Here is a 19296-nt window from a genome sequence, read left to right as displayed (position 1 = left end):
TTAGTGTGGAATGTTGAATAGTGTGAATACTTCACCTCTCCTCCTTTTTTCAAAAAAAAGATAAGAAAAACAGTAAATTACATTTTCTCCCATCTTCCCTTTCTTCTCCCATCTTCCCTTTCTCTACTCAGTCTCTACTAGAACCACTGGTGTATGAGAAATAACTAAAGAAACACAGCAATAAGTGCATACGCCCACAGTATGAGCACTTCCCTAAGGCAGCAGACTAGTAGGGCAGTCCAACAGCCACAGATTGTTGCTTCCCTGTGCTAAAAAAGCCAGGTTGGTTCAGACTGCTGCAACAAAATGAAGAGGCAAGGCTGAAAGGGTGGTGGTTATTACTGGAGATGTGTTCAAGCAGTAGCAACCACCTGCCACTGCCCTCCACCTCTTTTGGAACAGCAGCAAACAGAGCTCTCCAGGTCACTCCCAGCTCTCTCCACCTCAGCCCTCCCCAGGAGAAAGGGCCCTGCTGCTTCTGCCCTCAAGCAGCACCATCCAATTCCGATCACAACGGGGAGAAGCCTTTCACCTTCTCCATGCACGTTCAGGAAAATACCGTATTTAATTTTGCCCACGAACTTTAAAAAAAAATAAAATTAAAAAGTAATAAATATAACAGCACAAGATTTTACGTGTGGTCATATTGAAACAGCGGGAGTCAAAACTGCCTTGCGGCAAGATCAACCCACAGGCCAGTAACAGCAGGAAGAAAATAAAGTTGTTTCAGCCCAGTCACTGGAGCAAGGATTTTACTCGTGCTTTGAAAAAGCCAACGCCATCACTGGAAGATGATGGCCTTCTCCTGCTCAAGGCAGCTGCTGCTGCAGCTGTTCATACACGCCCACGAATAACGGGATTGAGATCTGAAAGAAGTCCAACTGACCCACCAAGAACAGGTAACCAGTGAATTTACCCCAGACCAGCTCCACATTCCAGACCAATGGAGTGGATGGTGGGGGATATGGAAACAAACAGGGAGGTACTGACATTTTGTTCTGCTCTTTTGAAAATGGAAAGTAATGCTTTCCCTAACTTCTTCCAGCAGAAGCTATCTTTGCACTGACATACATACATAATAGCCTAGATTGTTGCAAAGTGATGCCAAAAGAAAGCTTAATGCCTGCTACAGTGGGAATATTCTCTTGTAAAAGCAAAGCTGTCTTTACAATTTTGATTTGCTGGATCTTATCTCCTGGCAGTAATGGTGGTGTAGAGACGATGTGAATCATCAAGGAGAGGAAATTAAAAATTGAAATTTTCTTTCAGTGCTCTAAATTTCATTTGACTGGAAAAATAAGACAAAAAAGAAATAACTTCCAAAAACGTAGCATGCAGTGTTCTTCATTAGCAGCAAGAAGAACATAGATTTAAAGTTCTTTCAAGTTATTAGAGCATATAAAAAAGCCCTCAAACACAATGTGGTTCTTGTTGGGAACACGACAGTTGGGGGAAGAACAGGAATGCCAAAAAAAAAAAAAAATCACTGTATTTAGAGAAACCACAGTCCTATGTAATCTATATGAAGTATATAGTAAGACATCTACTGGCATTTCATGATGTACAGTAACATGTTTGTTGTTCACACAGGATAACTCAGCAATCAGATGTTTTAATCTTAAGACTTTTTTTAAACTTATGAATAAACATGCAAGAACATTATTGAAAAATGAGCTCTTCAGCTAAAGTAGCACTGTGTTACTCTGATTATTTTTAATGAACCTTTCCAAAGATTTCAGAGCATTTACATAAAAAAAGCTCTTGTGTTTCAAAGGAATTATCACGGTGCCTTTGAAATGAAAAAAGGCCAGTAAATGGCAATACAACCATATAGGAAAAATAAAGATTACTTTTTCAGTATTAACATAATTTTTCAGGATTATTGTGTTTTTGCTTGCTTGAACATTACAAGTGACAGACAAATAACTATAAAAGAGACTCCTATGTTTTTTATTATTTAAGCGTCTTGGACCCAATTTGTGTGTTTCACACACATGTCAAGAGTTAACTCCTATTTGTGTTAGTAGGATAAACAAAAGCATAATGAAGCCCATCATATCTTAACCTAATTTGCAACAAAACTTTGTAAATTCCTTGCTGGTAAGAACCATCCTGGTTTAGAGTACCTGAAGACAGAATCGTGCCTGGTGGGTCATGATGCACACACATCGCATCTATATGCAGCAGCAGCTGCTGTTCCAAGGGACATTTGCATTCAGAAGGAATGGCATTTCTAGCACCATCACCTGATAAGGAGCAGTTCGTGTAACTCCACAGCCATCTGTTTATGTTTTAACTACAGCTTCAGGTCTGGAGTGATATCATTAGCCAAAAATCTCCTCCAAGCTTCTTGGTCTTTTGACTGCAGAGTAAAACTTTAAAAAATTATACCTTTTATGCACGGAGATCAGTCTGAAAATACAAAGAATCCAGTATGTTTTATTTCTAATAACTCAATGTTATTGAAGCTTGTCTTACAACTTCAGAGCATTGGTGTTCACCATGCACTCCTTTTGTAGCCAAAACACTGCTGCTGAGAACACCTGCTGCATGCAACGTACCCCTGAACATCTGGGCAATGCACTGATATATAGATAAGAAAGTTCAAAAATTAACTTTAGTTATAGAATTCCAACTGTAAATTGAATTATACCAGTAAATGCAAAATAACATGACATAGGAGTGAAGGAAAAACCAGAAAACTAGCTATAAATAAGTTTCTCAGGAACTTACTTTCACGCTAACTAATAAATAAGTTTAATTCAAAGGCCAACATCATCATTGTCATGCCCCTCCGTAGGCTTGGGGAGAAATAACATTTTCAGGCTCCCTGACAGAGCCCGTGCACTAATTACAGTGATGAAGCTGTGCTCAAGTATTGATCATTCCCCCTTGATCCACTATGACTGGGTGCAGAAAATGGTCTGAAGTTGCAGCAGGGGAGGCTTAGATTAGATATTAGGAAGAATTATTTTACTGAGAGAGTGGTCAGGCACTGGAACAGCCTGCCCAGGGAGGTGCTTGAGTCACCATCCCTAGAGGTGTTTAAGAAACGTCTAGATTTGGCACTTCAGGGCATGCTCTGAAGGGCAGAGATTGTAGGTTGTTGGGGTTTTTTTGTTTGTTTGTTTGTTGTGTAAGGTTGGACTCGATGATCTCAAAGGTCCTTTCCAACCATGAAGATTCTATGATTCTATGGCTCTCCATTTACACCACACAAAAAGGACAGAGCAGCCATAACACTCCTCTGATTCCCTAACAATTACAAGTGCAGCATGGGGAAAGAACCTATAAATCAAGGACAGAACATGCGTAGCCTTATTCACGCTGACCATATGCCAAGAAATTACAGATTCTTGAGAGTAACCATCTTCAGTATGGGTAGCATTGTACCTGTATCCTTATAATAGATAATAGGAATAAGAAGCTTCAGTCCCTCAAAAGTTAACACTGTTTTCTTGACCCAAATACATCTTTTTCTTTTCTTCATACCTGGTCTTGTCTGAGGCAAGCAAATGATGTTGACTGCCATTAGGGAACTATTTTAGGATAGAAACAAACAAACAAACAACTTTTTTTCTTTTTTTTTTTTTACCACAGCCTTTGCAAGGGCATGCTTCTAACAGCAGCCATCTACGGGTAACCACAGCCAAACAGCAGTCTGGATACTCTGGTTGTAACCAAGTAATATATATTCTTATAAATATCTGGAAGTAGCATGTCAATGCTCCAGCTACGAGTTATCTCACAGCTCTAAAACCACTCAAGGAAAAGGTTGCTTAAGATCACAGCATCACTGTGTTCAAATGAAGTGTTTGAATAAAGAGCACAGGCCATGACTTCTCGAAATTTGCTCTACACAAAAATGCATTCAATAGGGGTTTTTTGGCACCAAGTAGGAAACGCTCTGAAAGAGGACTCCATGAACACCAGCAGTACCTTCTCAAAGTATCAGGTAGGAACAGTTTTCTTTATCTATCAGACAGCATTTTAAGGGCCTAGAATAGCTCTGGACCAAACACAATTGCATGGGAGGACTGAACCTGGAACGCCCATGAGAAAGAGTTTAGGAGGGCTTATCTATTTTACATGCAATTGATAATTGCTGATTTGGCACCAACTGTGCAGGCTTACAAGAACCTTTCCGACAACCTTGTTGAGCTCCGAGCCCTGTGCAGACTGTCGCTGAGCTGCCCCTGTCCATGGTACTTCGACAACCAGCCCAGGGGCCACCATGGGCCACCATATGCACCGACGTTGGCTCTAGGTGGCACACCCAACCACACAGCTGATACCTCAGATTCGGAAGGACATGCGCTATAGTTCTGTTGGCCAAAAGCTGGCTTTTCTGGCATGGATTAGTGAATAGGATTCTGGCTCGCTTTCCTGATTTTGGAAAGCTCAAGTCTTTCTATTCAGGTCTTTGTTCAACTGAGGCAATGAGGCTAAAACTCCTTGAAATGACAATTCTGCCATTCATGAATGCTAGCCATGGAAATCAACTAAGTCCAGACTTTGAAAATACAGGGCTTTTGGGTGTCATTGAGTTCCAGCGTAATCAAGTACAGAACATGAATCTTTTTCCTACTGAGTCCTGTGGGACTTTTGTCCTGACCAGCCTGGCGGTCCCAAGCATGCCTGCATGGTTATATGCAGGTAGTCATAGAAGATCCAGTTCTCCGAGTTTACAGGTTGTTCAAATGTCCTTCACGACTTGTTCTTTTAGAATCAGCATTGCTAAAAGGTCTGTATTACACAGGGGTGGTTGTTTGTACAGTACATATCCTATGGGCATAAAACATTACAAAGCTAGCTCCTAATCTTAGGTTCTTTCATGTATTCCGTTTCATACTTGTCTACAGAGGAAACGTAGATACAGAGTACGTAACTTTGGACACCAAATATAGGATCCTAGTCTTCCTGAGATGCCCCTAAAATCAGAGAGAACATCTTGCTCTTTTAATAAATGATTCAAGGAACAATTACACCCACTAAATAATGGTGTCTTGCCTGTTTATAACAAGTATTGACTATGCTTATCAACTACAGCAATAAGCATGTCACATCACCAGGATTACCAATGCCTGAAAATGTCAGTCTACATGTTTATCCTTTATAGCTCCTGAGTTCAGGAGCAGGTTAAAAGCTAAGCCCCGGGGGGGGGGGGGGGGGGGGGGGGGGGGGGGCGGGGTAAGTAGGAGGAAACAGGCTGTTGCCCAGTATTGGCAGAAATCCTTAAGACCCCACCTGTCATTTAAATAAACCCACTTAAAACACACTACAGATATACTAAATCCTGAGTAGTGCTTCAGTGATTAAATTAGTCAATACGCTGTAACAGCAGAACCATCTGACGGCATTCCTCCTGGGAGTATTTTTAATGTTGCTCCATTTCAGGGAACTGTGAAATGTCAAAAGAAAAAACAGTAAACTTCAAAAGAATGTCTTTCCCAGCCTTTCATTAAAGACAACTTTTAGGATCTGCACTTAAACAGCAATCTTGCCTGTGGGACGTTAACACTTCTTGGCTTCCCGGCAGCAGGGAGACCTTTCTTTATGGAGACCCTCTCAATAGCTCCCATACCATTTTCCTTCCTTTAACGTGCCCTTTCAGGCCTGATCAATGTGGAGCCACTCAGGTGGAAACCTTAAACTCCTCCTCTCTACGTTCTCTTTCATCCAAAGATTTTTAGGTTACTGAGCAAGTTCAACATGAATACATTGCCCCACTCCTATAACCTACTTGTTGCTTTTTGGAAACACCAATCTGTGGGACTGAAACGTTCCAGCCTTGGTCTTAAGTCCCCAGCCCTGTGGTCCTCCCTGCTCCCATACACCCTGAATACCCCATCGCTTTTTTCTTTAATAACTTTCATTATCTCCAGGAGGGTGGGGAGGGGGAGGAGGAACACACGATCAAAGTACTTATAAGGTTGGAAGAGGGGAGACCTTATAGCAGCCTTCCAGTAGCTGAAGGGGGCCTATAAGAAAGCTGGGGAGGGGCTGTTTGCAAGGGCATGTAGTGATAGGACAAGGGGCAATGGTTTTAAACTAGAGCAGGGCAGGTTTAGATTAGACATTAGGAAGAAATTCTTTACAATGAGGGTGGTGAGACACTGGAACAGGTTGCCCAGAGAGGTGGTGGAGGCCCCATCCCTGGAGACATTCAAGGCCAGGCTTGATGAGGCTCTGAGCAACCTGATCTAGTTGAAGATGTCCCTGCTTAATGCAGGGGGGTTGGGCTAGATGACCTTTAAAGGTCCCTTCCAAACCAACACACTCTGTGATTCTGTAATATTTGTTTTCTTGCTGTCCACAAATTAAAAGAGGCAAAGGAAAATGACTTATTTTGTATAGCACCTAAACCAGTAAATTCTCATCGCTAAAATCTCTGGAAAGACACTTCAAAGTGAGTGGTAAATTATGGAAAATTCCTTCCTCCACCACAGAGGTACAGTATTTTTAGCAGCTAGTGCAAGCCGGCACTCCTGTATGGCTAGGGATCAGAAGGTGGGCAGTCTCCCCTCCTGGCTTGACAGCACTGGCTTTAGCATCAGGAATTTAAATGGAAAAAGCTAGAAACACGTCACACACCAAAACCAGGAGAAACTCCTTCTTTCCTGGGAATATGATGACAAAGAAATCATGTTACAATTAATAAATTCAGAGTTTATCAATCCCCACTTTTTGTAAAACTTGGAGGAATGGGATAAACCTGTGCTTCCCTCCACTAGCAGGCAGGGACCCCCAACGACAACGCTTCTTCCTCTGGCTTGCAGAGGGAAGACACAATAATGCGTCTGCTTTTCCATGGCATCTCAACTTTGCTGCCTCTCCAGGTCTGCTCAACTCCTGCCTGAGCACCCACTGACAACCTTCACGGACATGTACGGAGTAGGAGGACACCAGCCCACGTTCTCTCCTCTTCACTCCAACGCCACCATCAGTGACTCCAGTCCCGCATTCGGCAAGTGGTAGGGGGAGGAGAGGAGGAGGGCAGTAAGTAGCACCAACAGATGGTAAACTTATACTTCATTACAAAGCAGCAAAAAGAGTTTCCATCTTTTCTCATTCAACCTGCGTAAACATGCAGCTATTAGCTACTTCTGCCTTCCCAAGGGGCACCTGCGACTCCTTCTGTGCTCCTCTGGGCTATGCAGAAGACCAGGCAAGCAGAAACCCTCCACAGCAGCAAACAGAAACTAAGATTATCCCTGCGTATCATCAGCCTATGAATACTGTTCAGTTCTTCTTAGATTCATATGTATGGATACAGCGCTTATGATAGGTTAATAATTAATACTGTGCTAATACACGCAAGTCCTATGGCTTAGCTTTTAAATTCTTGAATCGTCTATGCTTTTTTAATACTCTGATGCAGTAGCAATTAGAGGCTTAGAGCAGGTCACTGCCTTATGGTAATGAAAATAAGCATTTTAAGAGTGTACAGTCCACTTCTCCCATTTTCTGATTGCACCTATGAGAACATGATAGATAGAAATACATACACATTTGCAAAATATCCAGAGAGACAGTGCTAAGATGTAGCTTAAAATAAATCAGACATATTCGGATATGGAAATTAACTCTGAAGACATTTGAAGAATCTCACTTTTGGCACGTCCTTATGTCACACAATAATCACCTTCATGGAATCACAGTCAGCACTTTCTAATTATCCTACACATTTGACCCTACTTCCCCTTCTCCTCCTTTAAAGTCCTTAATTTTCCCTGCTTCTGTATCAGGATAGAGCACTCTGTGTGGCACCCTAGCAATCACCGTCACAAATAGCTGTGGAAGCATCTAATCTTGAAATGGGAATGACCAAACACTATTTCTCAACTGTATTTTACCATTTTTTATGTGCATATTTTCAGTACAAGTAATTCATAGTGAAATCCCCAGCAGCCACGTACTTTGTGCAAGTGTTCATGTCTCTGCCGGCTTATGAGTGTCTTATTTTGTGCACATTTTCTCCTTCTCTAATGAATCCGGTTTTGGATACTTTCAGGCTAAAATATTACTATAAAAAGGCAGAAATACTCTGTAATATGCTCCTAACAGTTGGAATAGGTACATTGTTTTCAAGGCTCGTTCACAAAGTTTGAGTAGTTAAATCATGTAACATCCCCAATGGCTTTAAAGGCCCCTGGGACTACTTCCCAAGTACTTATTCTTTGCTTAGTGGTTAAGGATGTGCATTTTTCACGGTTCAGTTCCTCGTTTTACATGGGGTCTGCATAGCCTGAGGTGTCACATTTCATGGGAATTTCATAAAGCATAAAAAAATTTACACAAAACCTGAAGATTCATTTTCATGGAGACAGAAAGCAACCCAAAGCCTCCCAGTCTCTGTCATCTTTCAAAACAAGGGAAATCCATAATTTTATGGTGGTGTTATTGCTGAATTCCATGTAGACCATGAGAACCCTATATCCTCCTCGCGAGCAGTCCCAACATGAAAGGCCATTTCACGTAATGCACAGAGCAAGGAACAGCTCTGTTTATTTGTAGATGTGTAAATTACTATAGGGTGGTTAAACTTTTGAACTCAAATTTGCTGCAGTGCCAATTCCCATCCCAGACTGGGAGGACTTGTACTGTACACGCTGTGTGTGAGGACCATCTGGCTCTGCTTCCAGATGGATCATGGATCAGAATCACATCCAGGGTGAAGGGAGGGAGGAGGAGGAGGGGGAAGGAGAGGGCAGTGCTTGCTCCACAAACTAAGTGAATGCTTAAGGTTGTGTTTGGTAGGAAACTCTGTGTAATGCATGCATAGATCGAGTCTAATAAACATCTTTTTAAAATATGCAATGAGAAATGGAGAAAGGAAACACTAAAAGCTTCGAGAGGAAAGCAATGAGGATGTTCTCCCTTTTTTTAAACTCCATTTCCAAGGTCAAACTCTCCCAATTACCCTTGCACCACTAAACAAATACATTTAGTCTTAAAGAGATATTTGCAGAAGTGAAAGAGGATTCAGCTACTGAGCTGAGGAGGTTTAGTGTTTATATTATTAATCACGGCGATAGTACAATGTGCCCTCTTTTCTGGTACAATGAAGAGCATTGTAATCTCATTGTTTCTAATCTAAAGAGCTCATGAACCAGGATGCCAAATCCATTCATATTTTTTCATTCCATGGTTTTTCAAGAGACAAAAAGAAGCATATCTTGAGGTTTCTGCACACATGTAGCAGGAAGAGGGACTGAGCCATCAGGTAAAGGTCCGATTTTTCTGTGACTGTTACTTTTGATATGAACTACAACAAATGGCACCTACAAAGCTCACTGATGGGAAGCTGGCAGCATAACCTGTTTCACAAAGGGAGATGGCATGGCAGCATGACAGCGACACCGTACCTAAGCTCAACAGTGCTGCTCATTAACAGGTCTTATCAGCACAGGTACACTAATTTGCTACTAATTTGATAACAGCGCTGTGGTTTGTTTGATATGGTGGGTTTTGTTTTGGGTTTTTTTTGGTGGTGGTGGTGGGGAACGTAGGTTGTATGTGAAGCTGACCCACACTATGTGGGCATAACAGCTTCCAGGTGGAGTTGCCATCTGTTGGTACAGATTCCTGGGACTGCAGTCTGAAGTCCAGCATAAAATGAATGATAGGAATGTTCAAATCCCCATGGGACAAGTGTCCAACTCTGATATGCTTTCTGATGGACTCAGCAGAAAGAGCAAAGAACTGAATTTACAGGGAGACTGAGCCAGCAAGTCCATCTCAGAAGCAACACTCCTGAGTAATCAAGCTTTAGACAGCTGATTTCTCTTCAAAGCACAGGCTCTAACTACAGCTACTTCATGATCAACTGAGAAGTTTACATAATTTTAAAGGACTGCACATAAGAAGTCAACTTGAACATGTAGAGATATGTGCAAGAACTTCACAGTCACATACGGATACCTGCACGCTGAAGGTTAAGAGAAGAAAGTCATGAAAGTTTTCATACGTGGCTTCAGGAAAAGAAAGAAGTGCAAACCTAAGCTAATTGTGCACTGTCCGTTCCTATTTACTTGGGGCTGGGATACTTTTCTACAGCTGGAAAACTTTAAATAGTTCTCCAGTTCACACTGAAACAGGAATAACGCAAAGATATGCATGATACACGGTATTAAGTCCATAGCTCCATCTTCGCTACTAAACTTATATTACTATCATCTGTTTTACTGCTGTGGTACCAACCCTCCAAGACACGTCTATTTAGGATAGACATAGCCTCTCACAGTCCTTATTTCTACTCTTTTGATATTTACACAAACCCTGCTGATGATACAATGCTTCACATGCATTTACCGCAGAAGAACGCGCTAAACGCTTTGTAGTACCTAACCTTTAATGCAAAAGGCTGAAGCCACATAATCTATGAGGGTGAGGGAGGAAAATTCAAGAGCGCTGCAAGCATTCGCGTCCTTGTAATAATGAGGGGTCTTTTGGATAAAACCAGCCAGCCAGTTCCTGGAAATGGATCATCACTCCCCCTGTTACAGAGAGCACACTTAGAAACCCCAAGCATTCCTAGTAGCAGTTGGCTCGATGCAGAAATGCCACTGGCTCGCTGATAACTTCATGTCTGCCTTTCAGAACGAGAGGGTTATCAGCAGCAGCTTCCACCACCCGCTTGCAAAACCTCACCCTCACCTTCAACTTCCTCTAGCTCCTTGACATCTTCGGGCACACGGTGTCCCGGTGACAGACAGTAACCAGATGATCTTTTACCACCCAGCACTGACTTGTTTCAGGAATTTAATCTGATTTCCCAGAATAAACAGCACATCCCTTCGTTCTAAAGCTGGCGTGCAGGTGGGATTGCATGCCTCTGACTTTATAAATAGACCTAACCGTTGGTGGCTTTGGTACATGTCTGTGATTGAGCCGTTTGCCTCTTGGTTTAGAAAACCCCATCCCCTGTCTGGGCATTCATTGGTGATTCTGACTGACCCTGCATGTTCAACCGCCCTGTCAAACAGCTTGGTGTCTCCTAATTCAAACAGCAAAATCACTTTCTGCTTTACAACCAATAGCTCTTACTGCAATTACTTTCCACTTTTTGTTGTTGTCAGCTACACTATACTGATTAATTAAAAGCGCATGCAAAATGCAGATTTAGAATTACCTTGCTGCAGTAGGAAGCAGAGATTACTAAAAGGGTAACTACCCATACATGGCTACATCCTTTCCCTCCATCCATCCCTCCCATTTACCGACTGGAAAGGTAAGGAATCAAAAGGTTCACCCATCCTCATGCCCCAGGGTGGGATCGGAAAGTTTCAGGCTCCTCAATTCCTACTCTTGTACTTCAGGAAGTCACTGCTCCTCTTGGGAACTTCTCTATCACTGGCAGTGCACAACTGTGCAAATTGCAGATATCAAGCTTGAAGGGAATTGTTTTAATGGATCCCTGCATAATTTAAACATGTAGCAAAGATCAGAATGTGCCTTGGAGTTGTGGTTTTTGTTTGTTTGTTTGTTTTTTTACACATGACTTCAGTGTTTTAAGATACTTAGTTATTTCTTATTTACATTTTAGGACTCACATAAGACTTTTCTGGTAAAAGTCCCCCCTAAAATTATTTAAAAATCCTGAAAGGCCTTGCAAAACAAAGAGAGAAAATAAAATAAAAGCACTCTTATATACTCATTCTATCTGCACAAAGATAAAAGCATGCTTGTACAAATGCAATTCCAAACAAAACACATTTAATATTTCTAAGGAAAAAAAATGTAAGGCATAACAATAAAGCTGCTGTTCTATCAGAGTGAGGGTGCTGTTGACTTTGTATATGAACCTTTAATCCTCTTAAATGATATGTCATCATCCCTCAGAGTATGTCAGATCCCTCACCCAGAACCATCGCCTTCATCTTCTGTGCTTGCACCAATATTTGTAGAGACCAACACGACTTTATCAGAAGTTTAGTGAGCCTGTGATTGAAAAACCCACAACTGATTCTACTGCAACCTAGTCTTATGCCCAGATTATTGAATTAAGTATACATTATTGAAGTTTTGGCTACAATGTCCCCGGAGGTATTTAAAAGACATGTAGACATGGTGCTTAGGGACATGGTTTAGTGGTGGGCTTGGCAGTACTAGGTTAATGTTTGGACTCGATGATCTTAAGGGTCTTTTCCAACCTAAATGATTCTATTATTCTATGTATCTTTTATTATAGATTATAATAAAGGTTTTGGGGGAGAGGGGTTAACTTAAAGTACAAATATTGCCTCAAATCATAACTCTTAGGCTCTTTCCAAGCACTTGTTTTCCTTTATTTCTTCGTCTAAAAAAAAAAAAATAAATAAAAATCCAAAACCACCAAACAAAATTAAAACCATCTCTCATCCAGACTTTAAACCCTAGTTCTTATTCCCCATATAAGCACACAGCTCTCACTAAATCAGAGCTGCATCCAAAAGCTGAAATTGATTCAAACATGGTCTAGTACGAGCACAGATTGATGTCCCATTTTTTCCTCAGCCTTAGTTCTTTGAAGTGTTGCACCATAACAAGGTCAAGGCCTCTTCCTGCTTGGACTGGACACCTGGCTTGTGCTTTTAGACCTCAAGAACTAACTCTAGCTTTCACCTAATTACAGACACCACTAAATACCGATTTGGATCCACAAGCAGGCAGTCAGGGATCCAGGTTCCCACATGTGCTCTGCAAAAAAGGCTGGATGGCCCATTGACAACCTCCTCATTGGATGTGAGGGACAGATGGGACAGGATCCCACAAGGCAGAGCCTCTCACATCACAGTGTCAGAGGACTCATCCTTGAACTCCCATACCTCACTTATTTAGTATATTTTTTAAACAATTCACCCGTTGTCTACACAAGCTGCTTTTCTTTCTCACCTTCCCAACAGCACTGGCTAAATTAACAGAAAACATGAAGACAGCCATAATTCTACCAATTACTTAATTAGTCTGTGCTCAGCCATTGATTGCATTTCATATGTTGCTTTCTCGTTCTGTGCAAGAAACAGAAGATTTCAAAATCACAAGGAATCTTCAAAATGACAATAAGCTTTATTTTAATCCTCATAAATTGTGGACCTTTTCATCTTTCACTCATTTCCATTTTTTTTTTAATTTTTAGGCAACACCTACCATACTGCAATCTTGTATCTAGGAAAGGAAGTTTTAACTTCAGTGGTATGAGTGAAGTTCATCATTCTTGGGGATAATGTCACGAAAGGGGAAAAAAGAAAGAAAAAGCAAGAAAAAAAAAAAAGAAAAGCAAGCCTGTTCCTGTGGCAAAAAAAAAATCCCTCAAAACACAGTTTCTTTCCATCTCCACAATAATTGAATGTAATGTCAAAGAATAAATTTAGGGTGAAGAACTAATAAGTACGAAGGAACAGAAGCTGTTTTCTGAACTAGTATTTCAGCAGAAAACTCCAGACAGAAGCCCTGGCTACTGTTGGTTTAGGGCCACTGACAAAAGGAACACTTTGAGAAAGATATTGTCAAACAACCCTAGTTCTGGGGACCCAAGCAGAAACAGTCATTCCTTAGCACTAGACAATAAACTGTCTGGATTTCTCAGCACTGTATGTAAAAGCCACACTTATCTTCTCTTGCCCTTTAAAGTAACTAAAATTTCTGTGACTCATATTTAGTCATATTTTTGGCAGCTTGGTCTGGCTAGAACCAAGTCAGAACTGCTAAGTAGAAATTCACAACCAGGAAACTTTAGTGTGAAACAACGCAGACCTTTGGAAAAAGGAAAGCAATATACTCAAGAAATAACGTGTACCTGGGAACGCACTGAACCACCTACAACTCTTACGTGTACATATATTTCCAACTTATTTTTCCTCCTAGGTCGTCCTAGCCTGTTTCTTGAAGAGTGCAGGCAAACAAGTTCACAGGAGACACTCGGAAACTGCTCAGTCAAGACAACGGGGAACCCCACATGCGTGATACCCCTGGGGGAGGAGGAGGTAAAGCCGTGCCTAAGGCTGCCATTTACTGTCACTAGCCCTGCAGGCTGGGTTAGGATCAAAGAGGAAAATGGTGAATTACACCAATGGTGATGGAGAAATGCGGCCAGAACGTGCAACCAAAGAGAAATCCCATCCTTTATGATTGAAGTTAAATGCAGTGGAAATAAAGAGGATACACTCCTCTCCAAAAGGATCTGCAGAACAAGGACACCACAACAGTAAGGCATAAAAATTCTAGACAAAGATGACTTTTTATTTATTTATTTTTAATCTCCATAATTTAACACTGAGTTTAAAGCTTATGGGACCACCTCAGTGTTAACTGTGATGTATCTCCAGGTTTAGTAAAATGCAGCACTGCAATAATACACATGACCGTCACAAAAAAAAATCCAACCAATCGCTATTCCAAAAATAACATACCAGAAAAACACTCTTACATGACGTATTTAATGTTTCTTTTCAGCACCCTCCTCAATGTATTTGGATAAGATTGTCTGGCTACACTTTACTTCCAAGCCTATCTTTATCTCATTGCACATGCAGACCTATTCAGAAAGTACGCGCGGGCTCCTGGAACTGCAAACCAGCTGACATAATCTCGGAGTAGTTACAAGCTTTGAACTTCCTGAGAGACAATCAAGACTAATTTAGTTTCTGAAATAAACCTCACATCACACAGACAAATCACGTTGCTATAAAAGATGCTAGGACACACTACTCAGAGAGAAACTTCAGCTTCACACACCAGCAAAATACAGTAAAAAAACCCCTGAATTCAGAAGGTACCAATCTTTAAAAGCATCTTCTTAAAATAAGGTTTTTGGCTTTACGACATGCTTCTACATGGTTAGTTTTTGTTGTTGTTTTGTTTGTTTGATATTTATTTTGAAGAAGCTGTGATCACTTGTTAATAGCAATGCAACAAGATGAATTTGCAGCTTCTTTAAGTATGATGCCATGGACATTGGCATGAAGGCACATTGGCACTAATCATTCATTGAATTCAGTGGGAAATCTCTGACTTCAGAGGAAAGGAGTAAGCCCCCAGACTGAAGGCCAGACTGTCCGATATAGCACCTTTATTTTGCTTCCAGTCTGAATTTTCTGAGAGCATCTCTGTCCCTTTTCTCCTAGAAACTTTTTCTTCCAGCTGTAAAGAAAGTCTTTTTTCTTTCACATGATTCTGTGCTCTTGTCTAGTTTCACTGTGGTTAACAGTCCTCTACTTTTAAATACATGCAAGTCCCTATTGGATGGGTGACACGCTGGAGGGAAGGGATGCCATCCAGAGGGACCTTGGCAGGCTGGAGAGGTGGGCCCATGCCAACCTCATGAAGTTCAACAAGACCAAGTGCAAGGTCCTCCATCTGGGTCAGGGCAATCCCAAGCACCGATATAGGCTGGGCAGTGACTGGCTTGAGAGCAGCCCTGAAGAAAAGGACTTGGGGGTGCTGGTGGACGAGAGGCTCAACATGAGCCGTCAGTGTGCACTAACAGCCCAGAAAGCCAATCGTATCCTGGGCTGCATCAGGAGAATTGTGGCCAGCAGGTCGAGGGAGGGGATTCTACCCCCCTGCTCCACTCTCATGAGACCCCACCTGGAGTACTGCGTCCAATTCTGGAGCCCCTACTACAAGAAAGATATGGACGTGCTGGAACATGTCCAGAGAAGGGCCACGAGGATGATCAGATGGCTGGAGCACCTCTCCTATGAGGACAGACTGAGAGAGTTGGGGTTGTTCGGTCTGGAGAAAAGAAGGCTCCGAGGAGACCTTATACTGGCCTACCAGTATCTTAAGGGGGCCTACAAGAAAGCTGGTGAGGGACTTTTTAGGATGTCAGGTAATGGTAGGACTAGAGGGAATGGATTAAAACTAGAGATGGGTTGATTCAGATTGGACGTTAGGAAGAAGTTCTTCACCATGAAGGTGGTGAGACGCTGGAACAGGTTGCCCAGATTGGTGGTGGAAGCCCCATCCCTGGAAGTTTTTAAGGCCAGGCTGGATGGGGCTCTGAGCAACCTGATCTAGTGGGAGGTGTCCCTGCCCATGGCAGGGGGGTTGGAACTAGATGATCTTTAAGGTCTCTTCCAACCCTAATGATTCTATGATTCTATTCAAGTACAGTTACATCACAGCACAACTACTGACATAGAACATAATTCTATGGTACTGGTTTGGTTTCTTTTATACCCCCCAAAAGCTGGTATTTGTGCAGTCTAATCTTCAAGTTCTTTGCATGAAGCCACACTTACTATTTGCACCCTTGCTTTCTATAACTTAACGTTTCTCGTTCTAACAAAATCCTTCTCCTTACTTTTGTATTCGTTTTATTTCCCAACTTGCAGTTTGCGTTTTGGCAGCTAAATACATCAAAGTGACATTTTTATAAAGACAGCTATATACGTCAGTCTAAGAAAATTCAAATGAGCAATCCCCCACAACTATGCATTCATTAGCGCTCTCTATTTACTATGAAATCATCCAGCAGCAAAGATCCCTTGGTGTGACTGTTCTCCCCTCAGTCATAAACCCTCAAAATACTGAAGGAACTCACCGAATTTGCAGCCTGAGTTTCCTGGCTAGATGAAAATCGCACACATTCATTTGGGCCACAATACAATAAATCAGCTTTCTGATGCAGTAACACACCTTTTCCGCATCACTCTCCAAACCCTGCCTTTCACAGTTATCTCTTAAGTGCAAAGAACAGAATGTAAACTTCTGATACCTGTTTAACTCCAAAATATCAGATAGCTAAAAATAACTAGCCAACTGACTTTAAGATATGACCATCTCACTGTTTATTCCATAGCTACCAATCACACTCCAAGAAGTTATTTTGCTTTGTGCCCTTTGACATTTACAATTATCCAGTGAAAGCTTTAGAACGCCTTTTCTTTCTTAGAACTACAGATTTTCAGTACCGCCTACAAGAAAAGCTGGGCAATGGAGAGAATATCAATATCTGAATTTTCCAATCAGTATTAATCACCCCTTAATTTTCCTGCATAACATGTAAGAATCGGGACCAAACTGAGAAACATGTTCCAAGACACTTAACATGGCAAGTTGCAGCAGATCTATGAGAGCTTCAGAGCAATAAAAAACAACTTTTAGATGCATTTCCTTTACCTCTCAGGATGTAGTTCTGATAATTCTGGTCGGCCTCCGCTCCTACTTTGATTAAGCAAGTCAGACCTTCAGCGACAACAAATTCATGAACCAAGTCCTTGTCATCCTGCCACAGGAGAAAGGAAAAGCTGTGTTAGAATATTGAAAGACAAAGAAACAGGATATATCATAATGCAAAACCAAATGCATGCCTGCAACATTGACTTTAGGCTTGAGATGATGTGAGCAAGTTGATATGGAAGTTGTTATATAGAAATCAGAAGCAGAATTCTGAATTTTAAAATCAGAATTAAATACACCAATGCAAAGTAAGAAAAAACAAGCTTTTACCCCTAAGTCAACTATGGAAGATTAAAATCAGTAAAATATGACTTTTGATTTTTTCATTAAAGGCTTGCAAACATTATTCCTGACACTATAATCTCATCATATCACATAAACAGACATCCTTAAAGCCTTAAAGTGTCAGGAGAAACAAGAGAAGGCCATCTCTATGCCTTAGCATAATACCAGTTTTAGTATTTTAAGTGCAGGCAGCAAAACTTGAAAACGGGTGGCTACTAAAATCTTGATCGAACAGCACTTAATGAATTAGCCATACAAATTAGGCACAAAACCAGTCTGAAATATTAATGGACAATAACTGCTCTGTGGACAATCATAGTTGCCGAGTTCCTTTCTTTGAGTATTTTTAATATATGTTTTCATACACAACAGTGAATTAGATACAAATTTCAGCTTTCCCTGAGAAGCCAAGATCCAGACAGTAAATAGTTTTGTTGAGAGAGATTTCTGAATTCACTGGGAACACTTGAGCTAAAAAATTTATTTACTTCTTAGTCACAGTGTTTTATTTTTGGTGTTACTTTTTTCTGTAGATAGATAAAAGCATAAATAATGTTTTCTGAAGAGCTAGGAAGTTTACAACGCTCACGTCAGACCAGGGAACTGCAGATGCAAGCACACGATCTTATGAAGACGACAAATTTCCTCTATCCATTTGCCATACTCGAAAAACCGTGAGATTAACAGTAGAGTAAGGAAGAGTACACTGACAATATACTGTTAATACAGACAGCACTAATTACATCGTGATTTCCTCTGTTTTAAAGGTGCATGCACAAATCCCCCTCCACAGCAGCCCACCAGGGACTTCCCTTTGCCATTCCAGAAGAGAACTGAAGAATTAAGACTGCTGTTTACATTGAGTACCTAAGGACATCTTTACAGCAGGGGACCTTTGGCTGGCACTGAGGTTGCTGTATGTTTGGCCAAGCTGACAACCTAAAGAGCATGGGATGGGGGCCTAGGGAGGGGCATGGTCAGCCAGGGCACATGGACCTCTGTCTGTCCCATCCCGAGTAGGGGCTTCTGGCAAATCCCTTCCCAAATGCCACCAGTCAGAGGACTGAACTCTTAATTCTGAAGCAATTTATCTCAAGTTAAGTTGTACAGCAAGTGATGCAAAATTCACATGGTGAACTTCCAGAACAACATTTTACAAAAACTAGAGTCCTGGAACAAAAAGAAAAACACCGGAGATAAAATGCTTTCTGATGATCAAAGCCACATCTCAAGTTCATTCCCCCAAACTTGGGGTACTTGATTTAAAATCAAGCAACTACAAATACATACATAAATAAAATGCATGCATGCAACACAGATCCAAATCACCATGGACAGCAGGCAACATTCAAGCTCACCTTGCAAGATGGAGGACCACCTCCAGAAACACACACAGGGACCCCAGAGGAGTCTCCTCCCTGGCCACCCCTAGGAGTCAGGCAACTAATTCCTCCCATACATAGAATCACAGAATGTGTTGGGTTGGAAGGGACCTTTAAAGGTCATCTAGTCCAACCCCCCTGCAATGAGCAGGGACATCTTCAACTAGATCAGGTTGCTCAGAGCCTCATCAGGCCTGGCCTTGAATGTTTCAACATCCTTTTGTACATGGTGTTTTCAACTCAAAGAAACTTGAATAATCTCTTGTTCTTCAAGAATTTTGAATCTCGTTTCTCCTAAAACTCAAGAGAGGAACATATCCCTGGAACCTGTCAGCTAAGCTTAAAGTAAAGTATATTCAGGGTTCAGTTAAACTAAGGCCACACTCCATGGTAACTCATAAGGACTTTGCATGCCTAGAAAGCAAGTTACTCTGTATGCCAAGGCCAATGGTTAAAAACTCCC

General features: G+C 41.4%; 1 protein-coding gene across 8 annotated transcripts in view; it reads right to left on the bottom strand.

Annotated features, from left to right (window-relative positions):
- The window catches only part of FHOD3 (formin homology 2 domain containing 3), a 400221-nt gene that overhangs the window by 183189 nt on the left and 197736 nt on the right, over nt 1-19296 (bottom strand). For all 8 annotated transcript variants that reach the window (XR_010069969.1, XM_063326254.1, XM_063326253.1 and 5 more), the window contains exon 5: nt 17107-17212. Coding sequence is in view for 7 of the 8 variants with exons in the window: in XM_063326254.1 (XP_063182324.1) it covers nt 17107-17212 (106 nt within the window). In the remaining variant the exon portion in view is untranslated. The remainder of the gene's footprint in view (nt 1-17106; nt 17213-19296) is intronic.

Source organism: Chroicocephalus ridibundus, chromosome 2, assembly GCF_963924245.1.
Source record: "Chroicocephalus ridibundus chromosome 2, bChrRid1.1, whole genome shotgun sequence".
NCBI classification, from domain to species: Eukaryota; Metazoa; Chordata; class Aves; order Charadriiformes; family Laridae; genus Chroicocephalus; species Chroicocephalus ridibundus.
The sequence above is the reverse complement of the archived record's forward strand: the minus strand, read 5'-3'. Positions and strand labels throughout refer to the sequence as shown.